This window comes from Phocoena phocoena, chromosome 17 (genome assembly GCF_963924675.1).
Source record: "Phocoena phocoena chromosome 17, mPhoPho1.1, whole genome shotgun sequence".
NCBI classification, from domain to species: domain Eukaryota; kingdom Metazoa; phylum Chordata; class Mammalia; order Artiodactyla; family Phocoenidae; genus Phocoena; species Phocoena phocoena.
Window position 1 is genome coordinate 80,346,943 of NC_089235.1, and position 20,672 is coordinate 80,367,614.

The window sequence follows — 20,672 nt, forward strand, 5'->3', positions numbered from 1 at the left end:
TTCAGCCAGGATTACAGTCTGGGGCGTCAGAGGAAGGTGAGGGCAGGCCCCCCATTGTGAGGTCCAGGTAGAACGCTCCACTCAGACTGGCCCCAGCCCTGGCTGATCTTTGACTCCATCCTCACCCCCACCCTCCTGCCAGGAGTGTGCCCTCTGTCTTATACCAGGACGTCACCACCCTCTCCTGTTCAAGAGCAGATGCCCGCAGAGCCAGTGGAGGTCACAAGGACATGGCCTCACTCAACTCCCAAGGTCAGGCCTGCAAATTTCTCTGTGTAGACTGCTCTAAAAAGGGGGAGTGCGATAAGGACTCAGAGATGTGAGTTCTTGGAACCTGATGAGGAATGCAGTCTTGGGTTCTTGAAGGACTATAGTCAGGAAAATTCAAGAAGCCAGAGAATAGTGGGCACGCACCGCTGGGGAATTTGGAATAGGGGGACCTGAGTCATCAGAAATGGAAACTCCAAGCTCTAGGGAGCCGACTGCTTAGACGAGGGAGCCCCTGGGCCAGCAGCCCGGGAAAGGCTCTCAGCACCTGGCGTCAGAAGAAAGCATAGCCCAGTGTCCCGCTGTCCAAGATGTTAGTCCCCAGGAGAAGGCTGACAGCTAAATCCAGGTGCGCCCAAAATCCCAAGGAAAGGGCGCCCTCTCCAGGAAGGCAGGTGATGAGTCTTCGTTCAGCAGATGTTCACTGGTTACCTACCTAAACGGCACTCGGCCCTTTGCTGGATGCTGGCGAGTCGCACAGTCCTTGCCCTGGATGTGAAGTGAGTGAAACAGCGCTAAGGAGCTAACTGCACAGAGCCAGGCAAGTGCTGTGATGGAGGACACGCCTGCGGGGAAGCCTAGAGGGCGGCTGTTGGGAAGCTCCACAGAGGAAAGCCGGCTGGACAGAGAACGGGTGGGAATGTTCCAGGCTGAAGCGGGGCCTGCGCTCAGGCCTGGAGGCACGGAGAGCTGAGCCTGGTAGAGCAGAGAGGCCTGGAGGAGGTGCAGCCTCTGACCTCACAATACCCAGGCCCATGGGCCAGCCTTGCAACTTGCAAACTCTAGTGCCCTCTTCCAGCCCAGGTGAGGCCCCGGGCCCTGGGCAGCCTCACCCTTCCCGCTGCCCTGGGGCATGTCTCTACTCACCAATTATGAGGGGCTCCGGCGTCAGATCGAGAGGCTGGTGCGGGAGAACGAGGAACTGAAGAAGCTGGTGCGGCTCCTTCGGGAGAATCACGAGCTCAAGGCGGCGATCAAGATGCAGGCGGGTGGCCTGGGCATCAGCGGGTTCAGCAGCAGGCTGGACGAGGCAGCGACCGGCCCTCCTCAACACCAGGGTAACTGCAAGGGGCCTGGGTTCAAGAAAAGCGGGGAGGGAAGGGTGAGACTGCACCCGAGAGGAGAGACTCTGTGCTGGGGTCTCGGGAAATCGTGGAGAGAAGGGCGGAGATAGCAACAAACACCGGGTGAGGGGAGGGCGAGGACATAGGGCAACCACGATAAAAGGACAAAACTAGGCACCAGTCCCATTCACCTGACGGCAGGAGTCCCTGCCCACCCACACACTCCTCCCCTCAGGTGAACTTCCAAGCAGCTCCACAGACTGAGAATTTCCCAGCCCTGGAATCCAAAGGTGCTGCCCCACTGGACCCAATACGGCACCCACCCTCAGCTTCCCCCCTCCCCTCCATCCCCCCCCAGCACCCTCAGCCCCCTGCCCCATCCCTCTCCACTCAGAATTGACCACCGGCGTCTAGAAACCAAGGAGAGAAGCCAGGACTGAAGCTTGAGGTTTGAAATCATTAGTGTGTGACAGCCCTGGGGCTGGAGAGGAGGTATGGGGCAGGGTGAGACAGAAGAATGGGCAGAGAAGTTAGGGGCGTTCACACAGAAGCTGCCCAGGGGCCAGCGCTCCCCAAGCCACCACATTCTGGCACAGAACTCCAGGGAGCACAGGAGTCCTAAAATCAAACCTGACCTTCCAGGCTGTTGCAAAGGTTTATTTGTCAGGTAAGCAGATAGAACATAATTTAACAGTCGTCAACTTGGCTGATAACTTATAACTGACATATCATACGTAAGCCTCCCTTTGTGCTCTCGGCCAGGGGGAACCTGGGAGAGGGAAATTCAGTCCTGGAGGAAGAGAATAAGTTGCACTTTGGACAAACTGACTCTAAGACGTTCTCACGACGTCCACCTGGAGCACCCAGGAGGCAGCGGAGGTATGAGCCTGAGGCTCAAAGGAGAGGTCAGGGCTAGAGAGAAAAGATCGAAGAGTCACTGATAACTGAAGCCGCGGGAGGGGTGACACGATCTGGAAAGAGAGAGCAACAGTGAGGAGAGACTGGGGACAAGTCCTGAGTCAAGACAGGTAGAGAAGCTGGCAAAGGGGCACTCAGAGAGACAAGGGACACCTCCAAAGTGTAATGTCACAGAAGCCGAGACAGCTGCGAAGGGGACAGAGTGTCAGCAGAATAAAGGCTGCCTGAGAGGTGGAGCGAGAAAGGTGCTGATGACCTGCGTTAGGAACCTCGGCTAGAGCAGCTTCAGCCGCGCTGTGAGCAGGAAAGGCCCAGGAGTGAGGTGGAGAGTGAGGGAGAAAATGGAGAGAATAGAGGGTTGACACTTCGTTCACGAAGTAGGGCTTGGAGGGGGCACCAGCTGGAGAGGGGCATGGCATCTAGAGCTGCTTTTCCTGATGGCAGAGACCTGAGTTTATTTCTATGGAAAGGGGAGATACGAAAGAGAAAAGGAATGCTTTACAGAGCAGAGGCTGCCTTGACTGAAGGAAGAGCATCCCGTCCACTGCCTGGGAAAGGAAGGAGGAAGGGTGAGTGAGAACACCAGGTGGGAAGCTACAGAACTCCGGAACCATGGCTTCACTCTTCTCTGGAAAAATGTCATTCTCTGACGGTCAGGGTGGAGAGAAAACGATGGGGAAAGTCTGCAATAGAGTGAAAATGGCAGGAGGAAGCGAGAGGGGAACCGGGAGGTGTGTAACGGGCCCAAATGGTGCCGGCATGTGCGGGCTACGCAGGCAGCGGCCACCAGCCGCCTGCAGCAGCTCTGGGCTGGCGGGGGTGGGGACAGACGTGGGGAAGGCAGGCAGGTGGCCATAAGGGCCAGTCGGGAGAGCCTGGAAGGGAGTGGACACCAGCTGGGCTGTCACACGACACGGAAGTAAAGAGGCCAGCGTCCCAGAGACCTAGAGAGGCCGGCAGCGAGGCAGAAGGCACGCCGCCGTGGTCAGAGCGGGCCGTCCGCGCGGCGGGCAATCGGTGAACATTGCTGTTGGCTGGATTACTTCCACAGGGAAGAAAGGCCGTGAGGCTCAGGCGCTGGCCTTGCGAACGTGGCAGGGGGAAGGCGGAGCCGGGACGCGTGAGGGTGAGGGCTCGGGGACTCTCTCGGGCCGACGTCTCGCAGACGGGAGATGCACGGGGAGTGGGGCAGTGCGAGCAGGGAGGAAGTGAAGGCCGCGCCGACGGCTCCAGCCACTACAGCGCGGGCTGCCCCGCACGCCGGCTCCTCCCTCCAGAGGGGTCGGGCCGGGGAAGGCTGTGAGCGCAGGTGGGCAGGAGGGCTTCCTCCCCCACTCCCCCCTTCCTCGCCTAAGCCCACCCTCCCCCAGGCCCCCACCCCTGCTGCCCCCTCTGTCTTCCCTTGGGGGCTGCAGGCTGGTGGAAGCTTCCCTCGGCGCGGAGCAGCCGTCTTCCTCTTTCCCGAAGGGCGTTTACCAGCCCTGCTCCTCACAACCTCCCTCCCCTGCCCCCAGTCCTAGAGCCTTCATCACCCCCAGGGCCTGTCACCCCAGCAGGGCCTCCCTCCTCCCCTCAGGAACTGTCCCCGCCTCAGGACCCCTCCTCCCCCAAGTCCCAACCTCCCGCCCCGGACCCAGCCCTACCCCCGCCCTACCCCCACCCCAGGGATTGACCCTAAGCCCCCTGGATCCATCCCTCGGGGGACCCCATCCCTCCCTCAGGACTTGCCTTCCTCTTAGGACCCTTGTGCCCCCTCAGAACCCACCCCCCTGGGGACCCCATCCCCCCTCAAGACACACCTTCCTTTTGGGACCTCTGTCCCCCCTCAGAACCCGCCCCCTTCTCAGGGCCAGTCCCCTCCTCGGGACCTGTCACCATCCCCCCTCTCCTTCTCACCTGCCGCCGCCCCAGACCTCTTGGAACCCTGGGCTCTAGCGGCCTTTGCTCACCCGTCTCGCCTCCTCGAGTCCGGCCTCGAGCAACACCTTCCCGCCCAGACCCTCAGGCCCCGCCCCTCAGGGCAGCCCCGTTACGCTAGCTCCGCCCCTTGAGCGGCGCCGCAACTCTGGCCCCGCCCCTACGCTCGGGCTCCGTCCCGTCAGGGCCCTCCCTGGCGCCCCGCCCCCTCCGACTGCCGGGTTTGACGCCCCCCACGTTGACTGTCCCCCGCCTTCGTCCCCGCGTGGACCGGGGGCGGGGGGGGGGGCGGGTCTCGGTGGCCAGGCCGCCCTTGCCCGGGTGTGGGCCCGGCGTGGTCCTCGCGGGGCCGACGTCCTCGCGGAGGGAGGGTCCCGAGGCCGGAGAGGCCACGGGCGGTGGGCAGGCCCGGGAAGGACCGCTGGGGAGGCTCTGCAGCCCGGAGCCCGAGGGCCGGCCAGGGAGAAGGCGCGAGGGCGCGGCCGAGTGCAGGACAGTGTGGCGGCCACGTCCTGACCGACGCGACGAGGGGCGGGAGACCAGAGTGCGGCCCCTCCAGAGTCCCGCCCTCGGCCTCGGCGGGAAAGATAGAGCTGCCCCTGTGAGGAGCAGCCTGGGGGAGGAAATCACAAGTTCGCTTAAACGGTTAAAACATTGTAAACTGCATTTGTAGATCTAAGACATTTGCTTTTCTTTTTAGCTTCAATAGTCCGATGAAACAAACAAACCTTCCTGGACCCAAATAATTCTTATGTATAAAGTAAACATATAGGGCTTCCCTGGTGGCGCAGTGGTTAAGAATCCTCCTGCCAATGCAGGGGACACAGGTTCGAGCCCTGGTCCGGAAAGATTGCACATGCCACGGAGCAACTAAGCCCGTGCGCCTGGAGCCCATGCTCCACAAGAGAAGCCACCGCACGGAAGAGCGGCCCCCACTCACTGCAACTAGCGAAAGCCCGCGCGAGGCAACGAAGACTCAAAGCAGCCAAAAAATTAATTATTTTAAAAAGCTAGAAAAAACCTATATAGATGCAGTGAATCTAAGTTCTCTTTAAGTTTCTAATACTGTATGTAGTAAAGTACCTAGGAACATTTCAATTCGTAAATCTAAATCAGCAAAATATAAATTATAAGGTTAAAACAAACTTGCACATTTTGCATTACAATACAAAGCTATAGGACTGAAATCTCTTAAACCGAGGCTCGACCTGGGGCTCCTGTTGGCTCAGAGCACTCCTGTTCATGAGAATTCCCTGGAGGTCCAGTGGTTGGGACTGTGTGCTTTCAAATGTCCCCATCTCCCAGCCAGAGATTTCAACAGGCTGCTCCTGAGATTCGCATCGGTGACCCTAATGGGTCAAAAATCCATGGACATGGCTTCCCTGGTGGCGCAGTGGTTGAGTCCGCCTGCCGATGCAGGGGACACGGGTTCGTGCCCCGGTCCGGGAAGATCCCACATGCCGCGGAGCGGCTGGGCCCGTGGATAACCCTACACTGACCTTTTTTAATCATCAAGTTTTTTCTGTGCTCATATATACATCATGTTCTTCATATTTATTGAACACTTTCTGTGGCCCAAGTACTGTTCTAGGCACTGGGAAATAGGAGCAAACAGACAAAGCCCTGCCCTCACGGAGCTTCCATTCTAATCGAGGGAAACAGGAAAAACCAATAAGTCAATGGAGAATATCTTGGAGAGAGATAAGTGCTGAGGAGGACATAGTCCAGAGGAAGGGGAAGGAACGGGTGGGGTGAAGGAAACTGGTGATTTGGGATGGAAGAGCTCATCGAAGAGGTAACAACTGAAAGGACGGGTGGAAGTACGTGGCCAGCTGTGCACACGGGAAAAGCGTTCCAGGCCGAGGGAACAGCAACGCAAAGACAGAGGCAAGAGCGTGCCGGAGCATTTGAGGAACAGCAAGGAGGCCCGAGGGGCTGAAGAAGAAGGTGCCAGGGACAGACCAGGAGGAGAAGAAAGTCAGAGAGAGGACGAGCCAGGTCACGGGGGGACACTGAACCGCCTAGCACTCAGAATGAGACGGTGAGCTAGCTGGTGGGCATTTTAACTGGAACAGTCTGGCTGATGTGTGAGGGGAGAGGCCAGAAACAGGTAGCAAGCCAGGGGGCTCCTGCAATAATCCAGGCAGGGTAATGTTGGTATGGACCGGAGTTGGGAGGAGCACACGTGCTGGATTCTGGATACACGTACTTGAAGGTGTTGCAGACAGATGGGATGCTCGGGGCTCCTGAAAGAGAAGTGTTGAGGCTGCACAATTTGAAACCTGAGCCACTGAAAGAGCAAAGATGTCGGCGGCCGGCACGCCAGGGGGGCAGAGTCCCCAGCAGAACCCTGGGAAGAAGGGGGTCAGGCCACTGGGATGTGAGTCAGAGTCCAGCCCGAGAGTAAGCAGCCTGCGCTGGTCCAGAGCGTCCGAGCTGCATCAGCTCCTGCGGGGAAGCAGACTCTAGGTGGGCCTTGGGGCTGCCCCCGGGGGCAGAGGATGTGGGCCCAGAGGCACCCGGAGGAAGCCGGGTGACCGGGAACCTGGATGCCAAACCAAGACGGGATTTCAACAGGGAGGAACGTCCCGCCGCGTGGACGCCACTTGCCACGTGTGAGAAGAGCCCCGTGAAGCGTGCGCTGGGTTCTGCAACGCGGGGTCACCGGCCCCTCGATCAGTGTTTGGGTGCAGGGATGGAGAAGGAGAAAATGGACTGAGATGCTGAGTTGGTACAACGCCCAGGGATGTCTGCGAGGGACACAGAGGACACCAGTGGAGGTGGGGACATCAGTGAGACGGAAACCAGATCCCCTGGGTCTCAGAGACCATGAGGACCTGGCCGCGCAGGCACCGTCTTCTCTCCCAAGTCCTGAAGACGCTGCCCGAGTGGTCCTTTCCCATGTCATCTGGACCCTAGGCTCCCCCAAGAGGAGACAGGCTGGGAAGGACAAACGCCCCGACTCGGGTCTCCGTACCCCGTCACCCGTCTCTGCCACCCGCCTGCTCCTTCCCTCACACCGTTCCTCTCCGTGGGATACTTCCCGTTGGGCCACAAGCTTCACTGTCTCTTCAGTCCTAAAGCAAAACTCCAAAAAAGCCAAAGCAAGAAATCGTAAAAGACTGGTTGATTTGATTCTGAAAATTTAAGTTATTTGTTTGGGAAAAAATAACAAAACTTAAAACAAAAATAAGCGGCAGGACATCCTGGCACACATTGTGCAGGGCGGCATCGGTGTAACAAGTCCCGGACTTCCCAGGGAACGTCAGACGTTTCTAAGGGGTCTTAAAGTGGATAGACTTCGCAGTGTGCATTAAGAACCTCTCAAATGTCTGTTTTCGGGGGGAAAGATAATAAAGATTCATATAGTAGAATTTTTGTCACTGGGAAAACTGGAGACAATTGATTCTCCCAACAGCCGAAACAGGCTCAATAAACAATGGCACGTGCACAAGACGGGTACCACCGCAGCTGCGATAAGCGCTGTTTTCCAGGAACGATGATGCTGAAGGTAGCCGTGGTGCAGGCCCAGTAGGAAGAGGCGGGGCACATAAGGACACGGGCCACGTACGCAGTCACCACACACGTGTGCGTGGCCTGGGAGCTAGGAATGGACTTTACCTTTTTAAAGAGCTGAGGGAAAACCCAAAGGAGTCTGCTGGTTCACGACATGCACCGAGTCCATGAAACTCTAATATCAGCACCCATGAGTGATGTTTTGTCGCCAAGCTTCCACGTGTATTTGTTTCCGTGTTGTCTGTGGCTGTTTCGGAGCCGTGACAGCAGAGCTGAGCGGCTGCAATAGAGGCCGGATGGCCAGGAAAGCTGGAGCTCTTTCCGCCAACTCTTTACACAGGGGTTCGCCAGCCCCTGAGCGACATAAACACGTGGAGAAAGTCTTCAAGCCTTCGCGGAGCTTTGCTATATGATGGCCGGTGGGATAGCAGGACCACCAGTGGTTTTCATCTTCTCTGACGTTTCTGTATCCCATTCTTTCCCTATAATAAGCATGTACTGCTTTCTTTTGTTTAACGTGGAAGTTTTCAATCAAACTGCACACTCACAGAAACCTTTCCTGCACCCTCCCTAGGGGCCTTCTCCCCCAAACAGCGGTCGCTCGGTCATCCGAGGGCAGTCTCCTCAGGAACCCAAGGGCAAACGGGCTCCCAGGCCCCACGCAGGGGAGAAGCAACACCCCCTCCTGTGCCTGCACCCCCGGCGACAGGCAGGCGGGGGCCCTGTGCGGGCCAGGCACACCCTGGGCTCCACGGGAGGCTCCCAGCAGCTTTGAGCTCTGGCCTCCCTGAGGGTCCCCCACGTGGTGAGGCTCGGCCGTCCCCAAGAGGACAGCAGTCAGGAGGCCCGGGCCTACTCCCCCACCACCTGGGAACAGAGGGGTCCACTTGGCGACCTACGTGTTCAGACCCTCCTCTCCTCAGTGAGGGGTCAGCGGCTCAAGGCAGCGGGCCTGTCTGAGGGACAGGCAGCGTGGAAGGTCCTGGTGGCTGGGGGGCCGGCGTTTACAGAGGTGATCCTGGGAGGGACCAGGCTCCCTCGCAGCACAGGGATGAGGGGCCAGACCCTCGCGTGGGATCCACTGAGCAGCCCCACAGATGCCCGCTTAGAGGTGACGCTCAGAGAGAGTTGGTCAGCTCATCAGAGGCACATGGGCATCTTGGTGCAGGCCCTGCCCCAGTGGGGAGAGAGCCTGGGGTCTCAGTGCTTTCTCCGTGTCCCCCAGGTGTCTTCCCGCCCCCGGCCCCGGCAGCAGCAAACGAACCCGTCCTGGAAGAAGCGGGGATGGTGGCTCTGGTGCCCCTGGCCGACACGCTAGACAGCCCGCAGCCCAGCCCCGCGGCAGGCCCCGTCGTGAGCACCCGGATGGGCCCTCTCAACGCGCTGCTGCCTAGCCTGGGGCGCATCTCACAGAGCAGCCCACTCTCCAGCCTCCTGACCGGCCCCCTGAGCGGCCACCTGGCCAGCCCCGCGGCAGTGCCCCTGGCGGGCACACCGGCCAGCTCCCTGGGCCTGCCCTCGACTGGCCCCCTGACTCCAAGCAGCCCCCTGACAGGCCCCCTGGTCACCTCCACGGCTGCCCCTCTAGGTGTCTCTCAGAACCCTCCGGCCAATCCCGTGAGCAGTCTGGTGCTGTTGGAGGCCCCAAGGGTGTGGCTGGCAGAGCCGCTCCAAGGATGCCCCTCTGGACCCCACCCCTCAGCGGGTGGGGGGCCTGCTACCACCGCAGAAGGTAACCGGTGCAGGGGGGAGGGGCAGCGGGGGGCCCAGGGGCGGGGCCCCTGCCAGGCTAGTAGGCCCTGGCCCTGCCTCGCTCTAACCCTCCCCCTCTCCTTTCTGCCCCTCCCCCACGTCGCTAGCCCCGCCCTCCGCTGAGCACCCCCAGCCCACCCAGGAGCTGGAGCCCCTCAGCATGACGTCTGTGGGTGCGCCCATCCAGACCTCCACGCCCGTCGGTCCCATGGACACACCCAGCCCCGCGACAGCCTTCTCCTATGGCACCCCAGACGCCCGGACACAGCCTGGTGGCCCCCAGGGACAAGCCGTCTCTGCCTCTGTCCCTGCCTCGGCCACCTCCTACAGCATCACCGTCCTCGCCTCTGCCCTCACTCCCGCTCCCCAAGCCGCCACCAGCTATAGGCCCTCAAGCACCCCACACCCCTTTGCCCACACGCACCGCTCCCCGACCCGGCCCTCGCCCACCCTCCACTCCCCTGCACACAACCCCCACTCCCCCCCTCGAGCCTCGTCCTCCCCGGCTCCAGTCAACGACGCCCGAGGTCCACGCGTGGCAGAGCCGTCTCGGAAAAGCAACCTGCAGTTGGAGCGGAAGCCAGCCCACCGGAAGAGCGGCAAGTTCCCTGACAGCTCCCGACGTGAGCACGAGTCTGGGGTCTCCTCGGCTGCCCTAGGAGACCTCCCAGGCACCCCCCTGGACTGCCGACCACGGTCACTGACCACTCCCTCCACCCCTTGTTGTCCCCAGAGTCGAAGCAGCTGGCCTCGGAGAGGCTGGTGGGGGAGATCGCCTTCCAGCTGGACCGCAGGATCCTGTCCAGCATCTTCCCCGAGCGTGTCCGGCTCTACGGCTTCACGGTCTCCAACATTCCGGAGAAGATCATCCAGGTGTGTTGTGCCTACCTGCCGCTCACCGCCCGAGGGCCTACCCCGCCACCCGCAGGGCTGGGCACGGCCTTCCGGCGGCCCCTGCACTCCAGCTAGGTAGAGCACATCAGAACCTGCGGGCACTCTGGGATGGGGGAAACACCGCACTCAGTCCAAGCGGCCAGCAGGTGTCCGCGGCATCTGGCAGCAGGAGTGTGTGGTCCCAGCCACACGGGCGGCCTTCCCAGAGGGCAGAGCAGCAGAGGGGCCCCAGCACTGTCAGGCCTGTGAGCTCCCATTTTGCCGCTGCCATGGCCTCGGGTCTGCCAGGCCCCGCTCCCACGGGCCCTCCCCAGACTGGCGGAGCTGCCGCCTTATGCCTCCCCCTCGCCCTGTCCAAGTCCTCAAGTGTCACTGGGGGGCGCAGGGGAGGCAGTTCTCAGAGCCTCTGAGCAGCTGGCGGCCTGGTGGCCAGGGTCTTCAGGCCAGGCTCGTTCCGTATTCGCAGCATGCCCTCCACTGAGCCCGCTCCCACTGAGGGACACAGAGGACGATGTTTCCCAAACACGCTTGGGCGCGTCTCCTCGCCACCACGTGTAGGAGGCACGTCGGGGGCTTGGGCTGCGCCGGGGCAGGATGAGCCGGTGCGCGCCCTTCCCCACCGACACTCCCACTCGGGTGGAGCGGGGGTGGGGCGGGGGTGGGGGCTGGGGGCGGGCGTCGGCGCCGCGGCCCTTCAGCCGTTTACTCTTCCCTCGCGAAGTAGCCCTCGGTGCTCCCGGCCCTACCTCTCTGGCCGTCCTTATCCGTGGATGGACTGTGGCTCTGGGTCTGTGAGTGGGCAGGAATCACGTTCAGTTACAGTGGGCTCATCCGTGTCCCGGTTTGAGCTTGCCTTCTTTTGTTAAGGTGTCCGTTGGTTAGGTTTGTAATTTTAATGAGACCGAAATAATCCACGTTTTTTATCCACCTTTTCCTTTTTTTTTCTTCTTTTTTTTTTGGCCGTGCCACGTGGCATACAGAATCTTAGTTTCCCGACCAGGGATGGAACCCGCGTCCCCTGCAGTGGAAGCGCAGAGTCTTAACCACTGGACCACCAGGGAAGTCCCACGTTTTCCTTTATTGTTTGTACTCTTCGAGTCCCATTTAAGGCTGGAGCTGCCAGCCCCGCCTCGGTCCCCTCTCCCAGTCCCACGAGTGTGGGCTCCAGGTTTGCAGGTCTGGCCCTGCCCAGGTGACAGTGTCCTAATCCTGGGAGGCCAAGGGAGCCTGGGCATCTCTTCTTCCAGATCGTCACAGCTCCTCTTGGCCCTTCGCTCTTCAATATGAATTTTAGGATCAGTCTGGCAAGTTCCAAGAAAAATCTAGTTCAAATTTTTAGTTTTTCATTGGTTTATAGGTTGAACTGGGGAAGTTTCCCATCTTTGCCATGTTGGCTATCCCTGTGTTGCTTGTGTCAGCGGGGCCAACTTTGGCCGTGTTGGGTTTGACGACCCTTGACTCCTGTCCTGGACCACGGCCACCACTGCTGTGCCATGAGTGCAGCCTGGCAGCGGCTGTTTAAAAATTGGCAGATGACGCGGGAGAAGCACAGTATTTATGTCTCTAAAATGCTGCATCTGACATCTAGCTGGCGAAGACTACACTTAATCACAAGTGAAAGTCTAGTTGCCCACATAGAAGTCAGACATCAAACTGCGGAGAGAGGTTTCTGGTTGTTTGAAACTGCTGTTTATACGGAGGATAAGGTAGACCCTCCAGGAGGGTGTGTGCTGTGCGGGTCCTCCCCTTCCACGCCGCTCTCCACCTTGCCTGCGAGTTACCGCTTATGCCGGAGAATTTAAGTCCCGGCACTGAATGGCAACTCTTTAGAGAAGAGGCAAGAAAAGGAAGCAGAATGTACGTAAGGCAATTTTTTTGGTATTTAAGGAAGTCGAGGAGCTTGGTGCCCCTGAGCCTGCGCTTCAGCCTCCACCTTGGCGGCCTCTGGGTGGTGGTTCTCACCACAACACTCACCCGGTCATTCTGCCCGTCGGCCACCGTCACCAATTCCATGGCCTCCGGCCCCATGCACCTTCCATCCAGCAATGACCAGAGCTGCCAGGATCATACACTTGCTGCCCTTGTTCCCAGGAAGCTGCTGCACTGCAGCCCACCCGCACGGAAGCTGTCTTCAGGATAGCCCCTGGCTGGCCTTCTGTAGGGCCCTCTGCAGGTTGACTGAGGTCTGGTCCCACCTGAGGATCATAAAGATGCTTCCTGGTCTCAAGCCATCCTGCCTACTTGGCTGGATCATTCGTTGATTCCCATCTGCATTTAATTCCACTTTGCCCAGGCTTTTACTTCCCTTCATCAAGACATCTTGTTTATTTCTCTGCACATTGAACTCCAATGTTGGCGGTTGCTAGAACCCCTAAATTCTACCTAGATTCACCAAACCAGGTGAAACCTGGTGTCGGCCAACTGGGGTCCTTTGCTTCCCGAATGCCGTAGAGCTTTAACGCTGAAAACTGTAATGGAACCCGATATTCAATAAGGACTCGTTGACTTTTTTCACAGAACGTGGCTATCTACTTTTGTGTAAGTTCGCAGACAGTTATGCTGTCTTTTAAGCTCAACTGAAAGTTATCCCAGTGCTCACTACTGTCAGTTCTTCTACCCAAACACAAAGATCTGCTCCACGGGAGAGGCTCTGTCTCTCTTCCTTTCTGCGCCCTTGTCCTAGGAGACCCTGAGTCCAGCTGCATCAGTGTGAGGGTGACTGAGGGTGGTACCTCAGTCCTGCCCGTGGTCCCCCCCGGATGCTCTCTAGGCCAACGCATTGGCCTGCTCAGAACATTTTTGATTTCTGTGTACTGATTTGTTATTTAGCTACCTTGTCAAACCCCCTCGCTAGTTTTGATAGTCTGTATATCATTTGGGCTTTCCTCTGTAGACAATCATATCATATAGCACTTAAAAAATTTTTTTTTGTTTTGGCCACGCTGGGTCTTAGTTGCGGCATGCGGGATCTTTTAGTTGCGGCATGTGGACTTCTTAGTTGCGGCATGTGGACTTCTTAGTTGCAGCGTTCGAACTCAGTTGCGGCATGCCTGTGGGATCTAGTTCCCCGGCCAGGGATCGAACCCGGGCCCCCTGCATTGGGAGCTCAGAGTCTTACCCGCTGGACCACCAGGGAAGTCCCATACAGCATGTTTTAAAAGCAGATCATAAGGCAACCTCATCTTGTCTCTGACGTGATTACAAACACACACTTCTAGTCTTCCAGTTAAGTGCGATGTGTGTTCCAGGCTTTTTGCCAGATCTTCTTTCGACAAATCAGTCAGAATCCTTGGTTGCACATAACAGAATCCACACTAGCTGATATAAGCAGAAAGGGGTTTATTATAAATGTTTAGGTGTTCAGACAGGCTCCAGGAAGGACACCAAATTGGGCTTGCCTGCTACACAGCCAGTAAAAATGCCAGAACGGCAAGGGAGTGAACACGCCATCGTTGTCGCTGCCCCGGGAACAGCACGCACACACCTAGTCGGAGGCCTGCTGTTTGGTACAGCCGCCCCGAAGAACCAGTGCCACAGCCAGTGCACTCTCCAGAGAACCCAGTCCCCTGCCTGTCTCCTCCAGGAGACGAGGTCCACGCGCCTGTGCTTGCTGGGCGGAAACCCAGGTCAGAGGGGTACCTGAGCCACAGGGGAGCCTGGAATAGGTGATGTTTAGCGTCCAGCCTCTTAGAGTTCAGGAAGGTGCTAGAATGCACTAGCACAGAAGCCAGGTGAGCCGCATTCAGCGTCTGCCTCACCAGGTGAAGAAGTTCCCTCTTCCTCCGTTGTTCAGAGTGCTTGGTTTTTTCTTACTCGTGAACAAATACTGAACGTTTTAGAATGCTGTTTCTCTCTCTCACTGAGATGACCACACAGTTTTCTTCCCCCTCCCTTTTCTGTTAACATACTGATACACATGAGAAGACACTCCGCTCATAAACCACACTTCATCCCTGGTGTTTATAGATGCCCTGGGAGGCTCTGTTTGCTGTTTATGAGTTCTGCAGCTTCGCTACATTTTTAGAGATCGTGCCAAGTTTCTGTGACAGGAATACATGGCTTAATAAGCCAGAGGTTTATCTCTCCACAGGGCTGTGGGGCCCTGTTGACCAGCCCCTCGCACACGTCAGGGTCCCCGCGTCCTGGGACTCGGCCTGGGGGGTGGTGCTCGACGTCCCAGGCTCCACCCCTTGGCTCGGACTCAGTGACATCAGGTCCCCCTGCAGGATGGTGGGACACGCGGTGGTCTCAGCTGGGCATTTCCTTACCTAAAAGAAGGGGGAGGCGCTGCCCCGTTCGGTGGAGGGTGTGGACTCTGCCCGTCCTCTCTATTGACCCTTCAGGGTGTTTCCTCCCTTCTCCTTCCGTTAGCTTTGCTTTCCTTTCCTTTCTTGGGTTGAGCTCTTAAATCATTTTTATTTACATCTCTTTTGTTTTTAAATAACTACATTTAGGACAAGGAAGTTCCTTCTGGTCAGGGAGCTATTCAAAATACTCAACGGCCAGTACAAGGGGAACACCAGCCAGAGTGGATCCTGTTCTAGCACCCAGGCAGAGCGGGAGGCTTCTGCTGTTTAAGGCTGGTTGGGGAAAGCGACGGTCTCCCGGCAGCCCCAGCTATGTCCGCCAAGGCTCCAGCCTGACTCTGGTGGCACTCTGGCTGCAGCCCTGCAGGCTAGAGGGGTGCCGTGTGGCTGCTCAGGTCTGACTATCTCACGAACTGCCTTGCATTTCCTCTCTAAGCCCTGAGTCCGTCGGGACCACCATCTGAGGGGCGTCTGGCTGCCCGTGAGCGTTGGCTCCTAACACGCCTGCCCTGTGTGTGGAGAATGAGGGCCGCGCCACGCTGGTTCTCTGATATTTGCTGCCATTTCCCCTTTCACTGAGCGCGTGGTCGGTGCCGTGTGTGGTCCAGGACGGAAAGATTGCGTGATGAGCACATGTGCTGGGTCTCGCAGGTGTGAGTCTATGTGCCTCCCCGCGCCCCCGCCCCCCACATATCCCCTCCAGCATCAGGCCCTGCGGCTTCGCCCTGTAAAGATTCTTCCCATCCACTCTGATTTTCTCCACGTCCACCTCCACATCTACATTCTCTCCTCCACTCCTACCCCGTGGTCCAAACTGCTGTCACCTTAACTGGTCCACAGCTAGCTCGCTGCTCCACCTGTTCAGTCCTGGCTAGCGTCAAGCGTTCAGAATATGCCCAGCGGGCGCCAGACACAGTCTCTGCCCTCGGGGAGCTCACGATCTCCCTCCGAGGGCTTCAGTCAACAAGAAAAGCCGTCAGGAGCTCTGCCTCTCGGCCCTCTCTCCACCCAGACCCGGGCTCACCGGGGCCAACTTCACCGCCCTGGGCGCCCCTCCTTCTCTACTCCCACGCCTGTAGACGTGACCCCCATGCAGCAGAGCTGACTGGCCCGGGTGCTGTGCTCCACGCCCCCAGAGATGTCTCCTGTGTCCCCACAGCAGCGCTGTCAGGCGGTGCAGTGTTTCCTGCAGTCCCAGCAGGGAACGCGAGGCTCACACTCAGCGTGGTGGCGGCCGTCGGACCCGACCCTCCCCGGGGGCCCTGCTCTGCACCCGGCGTCCTGGCACCTTCCGTGCCACACATGCTGCTCCTCAGCCTGGAAGTTTCTTCCCTCCGTTGTCCTTGTCCTTCAGGCCTCGCTTCAGCGACCTCTCCCTCCAGGACCCCATCCCCAGTGGCAGCGCTCACAGTACCATCCCTCTACTGGGCCGTGTCCTCACTGTAAACTCTGAGGGCCTTTTGCTCACACCTGAACTGGGAGGGCTCGGAGATCTGCAGAGTGAGGATGGATGGACAGAACCCTTCACCCCCTCTCGCCAGCTTCCGTCCATCCCCTGCCCGTGGTCAGCACGCTCTCTTACAACCACAAAGCCCACCAGGCGTCTCTGAGCCTTTAGGACAGGGCACTCCGCTCAGGCCTGCAGCTTCTCAGGGGAAGCCTGAGGGGACTGGGGGCGGGGACCCACACCCACTGCCCCCGTGCTGTTGCCGTGCTTGTCCTACTCTTCCCCACCCACTCCCCCTTGTCGCCCTCCGCTCTCAAGGGGTCACTTCCTAGGGGCAGCCCTGGCCTCGTCTCTCAGCGTAAATGTGCCCCCGTCGGACTCCTGCTCGTGTCTTAAGCTCCGTGTGCCCAGCCTGGCACACAGCAGGAGCCCAGCCACGGCCAGGGGTGAGCAGGTGACGGCTCTCGATGCCCCGCAGGGGCCGAGGCTGAACGCTATCCACCGGCTTGCTCCCCGGTCGCCCCGGTGTGAGCAGCTGCAGGTCCGCTGCTCACCCACAGATGCCGGCTGAGCTCCTGCCGTCTGTCCCACCGGGGCCTGGAAACAGGCAAATGCAAGGAGATTCAGGCGCCCAGGCCAGGAAGCCAGGCCCGTCCTAGTGTCCCCAGGCAGCAGAGGTGCGAGCCTAGGGCTCTGGGGGCATCAGCCTGGTGCTCTGCTCACGTGACCATCCAGGGAGCGGACAGGGAGGCCTTCCTGGAGAAGGCGGTGCCTGAGCAGACTCCCGGCATGCCTAGCAGGTTGGGAGCCAGCCTGGTGGACGCCTGGGGACCTGCGGGAAGAGGGTGAGCAGGGCCAGGTCCGGTCCTTGCCGGTCCGCCCCGGCCCTGGAAGTTGGAGCAGTGGAAAGTGCAGGGGGGCTCTAGCGGGGAAAGACCCTGTCCCGCTACATACACTTCAGACCTTCGTTTTGCAGGCCTGGGGGCAGCGGTACCAGTGACAGATACCTAATTTGCAGGACCCAGTGCACACAAAAACACAGGGCTCCTTGTTCAAAATTATGAAGAACTTCAAATGGCTACAGCAGAAGACAGCTGAGGCCCCAGAGGGCAGTGGAGGGAGGGACGGGGCAGGGGGGTGACGCTGCGGGACGCAGCTCAGCCCGGCAGGGCGGTCACAGGTGATGAAGACGGAGGCAAAGAACCCGGTTGCTGGCAGACCCCGGGTCCAGGCGCTAGGAGCCAGCACCCGGTGGCAGCAGACCCCGGGTCCAGGCGCTGGGAACGGCACCCGGTGGCAGCAGACCCCCAGCGCTGGGACTCAGGGCCCTGGCTCTGGGCCTGGGGTCATCGGTGCAGCATGAGGGGTGGGAAGGGACGCCCGCAGTGGGGTGTGCAGGCCGCGGGGTGCTGAGGAGGCAGCCTGGGGTGCTGGGACGGGGGGCCCGGAGGAAAGGCTGAGAGGAAGCGGGGCAGGACCCAGGAGGCGGTGGTGTCTCCCGGGTCGGGCAACCCTGGGGGCTTTGGGAGGCCCCCTCGTCTTTCATCACCCCCAGCCATGCTCTCTGTCCCCAGCTCCTGTGGCCCCCACTCAGTCCGAATCCCTGGCGGTGGATGGAGCAGGTGATGGGGCCTCTGGGACCTCTCTGCTCAGGTTCAGCCCACAGGGCTCCCCTCGCCCTAGAGCCCACAGGCGTCTCTCTCAGGGCCTCCAGGACACCCCCCTCGAGGACACTCCGTCGGATCGGGATCCTCCCACAACCGTACCCCCTGGCCTCCGTCGCCCTTCACCTGCCCGCCTGCTTATGTGCTGCGGTGGGGCCAGAGGGTCCCTGACGGCTGCTGTCCCCTCAGGCCTCCCTGAACCCCAGTGACCACAAGCTGGACGAGGAGCTGTGCCAGACGCTCACACAGCGCTACACAAGCATCATGAACCGGCTGCAGAGCCTGGGCTACAACGGGCGGGTGCACCCGGCACTGACCGAGCAGCTGGTGAACGCCTATGGCATCCTGCGGGAGCGGCCCGAGCTGGCCGCGTCCGAGGGCGTCTCCTACACGGTGGATTTCCTGCAGCGCGTGCTGGTGGAGACCGTGCACCCCAGCATGCTCGCCGATGCGCTGCTGCTGCTCTCCTGCCTCAGCCAGCTGGCGCACGACGACGGCAAGCCCATGTTCATCTGGTGATGCTGGCTCGCTGTGGCCCGCACCTGGGTGCACAGCCATTAAAGCTCGCCTCGGACGCGGGCCTCTGGGCCTGCGCTGGTACTCCTGGCTGGTGCTGCCTCCTCTGGGGGGCTCGCCGGCGCCGCCTCCCCAGCTCCCCTTCAGTCCTGCCTGCCCTGTAGGTTCATGCCCCTTCCGGGGCCCCTGGGGAGAGCCCCAAGACCAAAGCTCAGCAGCTGTCTTACCACGGGGGATGTTCCAAAGGCCCCAAAGCTGGCCTGGCAGTGGGAGCACAGGAGCCCCTGAGACCTGGAGGGGGAAGAGCAGGAAGCAGGAAGGAGCCCAGCTGGCAGGCAAGGGTCGTGGGTGTGCCAGCAGGCCTGGTGACGGGCATGGAACTGAGGCCTGGGCACAGAGCAGGAGGCAGAGGCGACGTCAAGAGAAGGATGTGGGCGTGGGAGCGCCTCCCTCTGCACGAGGTAGCAACAAGTACTTCTGGAACCTCACTGAGGGCAGGAGGACGTTGAAGGGAGGGGAGCCAGGAGGAACCCGGGCACCGCGCAGCCCAGGGAGACGGGGTCCCTGCCAGAGGCCCCGCGGGAAGGGACCCGACTGGGAGAGTCAGAGCCGGCAAGGGCAGATCCCACCTACTGCAGGGGCAGAGCTGAGGTGCACAGGCCGATGGAAAGCCGAACAGAGCAGGGGAGAGCAGGAGTGGGGATGGGGTGGGGTGGGATTCCTGGAGGTGACCTATAGACTCGGAGCAGGAAGGGCTCATGGAGAGTGCGGGATGCAGAGGGGTGCAGGCCAGGATGCTTGTCCCTTCAGGACGTGCGTGAGGAGAGGAGAGCAGTGTGGGACAGAGCAGAGGGCCTGCCTGAAGAAGGGGAGGAGCTGGTGGGGATGCGGACCCCAGCCGAGGAGGCTCTGGAAGCACTGCTGCCTGCCAGCCTGAGGATCGCAAGCGAACAGACGAGCCCCTGGGTCTGGGTTCAAGCAGGGGAATCTCGTCAGCAACCAGCGAGGGGTGCGGAGCAGAGGGGTGTAGCGCGTGCTGGGGTGCTCTGGCCCCAGAGCTCCGTCTTCTTGCTCCCCTCACTGCCGGGCTGCTACTTCAGGAGATGAAGCCAGACCCCTGGGAAAGGCAGGGCAGGCCTCTGTGTATAGATATGTCAGAGAGCTACACATACAGACCTTCTAGCTCTGCCTGCTGAGAAGGCTTAGCAATGGGACAAACCCACAGCAAGGAGCACACCCAGCACCAGATCTTGATTTGTAAAAGGTATCGGGGATTTCTGGAAAATTGGGGGCTGCGGGGGAGAGCAGAAGCCCCTTCTCCTCCATGTCTGTAGGCGTGAAGGGCAGCCCTGGCCCAAACTTCAGGGCAATTTAAGAGACAACCTGAAGAGCTCTAGGAACTGGTTCACAGCTCGAATTAGGAAGGTGGAGGGCAGGGCAGCGCCTGAGCAAGCGGGAGGCGGCTCGGTCCTGGGATGGCAGCAGAGCGGGTGCAAGAGGCTCCGTGGATGCGGAGCTGGCTTCCACCTGGCTCGCGTGCCCCGGCGGCCCGGCCTGCTGCGCGGGGCCGAACCAACAGCCCTTCCCCCAGATTGGAAGCTTCTTGGGGGAGGGTCACAGAGCCGCCTCCACTGTGGGCGGTGCCCGGCGCTGAGCCGGTGGCTGGTGAGGCCTCTCCGAGTCCGCCCCTTCCTCGGACTTGGGGGAAGCAGGTCGGGGTGGGGAAGATCCCGCGGTCTGGGCAGCGGGAGCGCCGGGGCCATTACGCTCTGCCTCGCGGGAGGAGGGAGAGGGGGATGCAGCGCGCATCGCGCTCCACTCCCTGTCGCTGCGCCGGCCCGCATTAAAAAGTGTCGCGCTCCACTTGGTGTGGGCTGCACCCAGAAGTCGCTCCCATCGGGCGGGTCTGGGGGTTCTCCCTTCGGCTTTCAGGGGAGGGCGGGGCGAGAAGGATCTGGGGCGGGACCAGGGTCTCTTTCGCTTTCCCTTTTGTTCTCCCACCGCCGCCGTGGTTCCGTGCGGGTGAGGAGACGGGCGGCTTCCCCGGTGGCTCCGCCTGTGCCCATACCCCCAGGCTCGCGGGGGCTCAGCGCCTTGCCGCCTCCGCGCACAAGTTGTGCCACGTGGCCTTGACCCCTGTGACTCCCCTGCAGCTCCCGGGCACGCACGAACGAGTCGACTCGCACGCTGGAAGCCAGTGAGTCGTCGGAGAGACTTGCTACCAAGAGCCCCGCGCGCCACGCCACGCCCGCCCGACTGGCCCCCGACGCCCTGCGCCCTACGGCCCTCCCCCTGCCCGCACCCTGTGCTGCGCGCTCTCTCCGGCCTGGCCCGCGCGCTACGTTTCTCGGCCTGCTGGGCCCTGGACCGGCTGCTGGGCTGCTGGGCGCCGGCCGCACGCCCGAGCGAC

At 60.4% G+C, this 20,672-nt stretch overlaps 1 protein-coding gene across 1 annotated transcript; it reads left to right on the forward strand.

The window, feature by feature from the left end:
• The first annotated feature begins 1,120 nt into the window (after positions 1–1,120).
• On the forward strand, positions 1,121–18,265 carry SPATC1 (spermatogenesis and centriole associated 1). Its single transcript, XM_065895298.1, has 5 exons — positions 1,121–1,331; positions 8,908–9,414; positions 9,542–10,057; positions 10,168–10,307; positions 17,936–18,265. The coding sequence occupies exons 1-5, from the start codon at positions 1,121–1,123 to the stop codon at positions 18,263–18,265; spliced, it is 1,704 nt and encodes a 567-aa protein (XP_065751370.1).
• Positions 18,266–20,672: the final 2,407 nt, after the last annotated feature.

Bases quoted from the DNA above. Each gene is read 5' to 3' on its own strand.
- SPATC1 (XM_065895298.1), top strand. From the start codon at position 1,121: ATGTCTCTACTCACCAATTATGAGGGGCTCCGGCGTCAGATCGAGAGG. The intron at 1,332-8,907 runs GCAAGGGGCCTG...CGTGTCCCCCAG, and splicing joins TCCTCAACACCAGGGTAACT to GTGTCTTCCCGCCCCCGGCC. The intron at 9,415-9,541 runs GTAACCGGTGCA...CCACGTCGCTAG, and splicing joins GCCTGCTACCACCGCAGAAG to CCCCGCCCTCCGCTGAGCAC.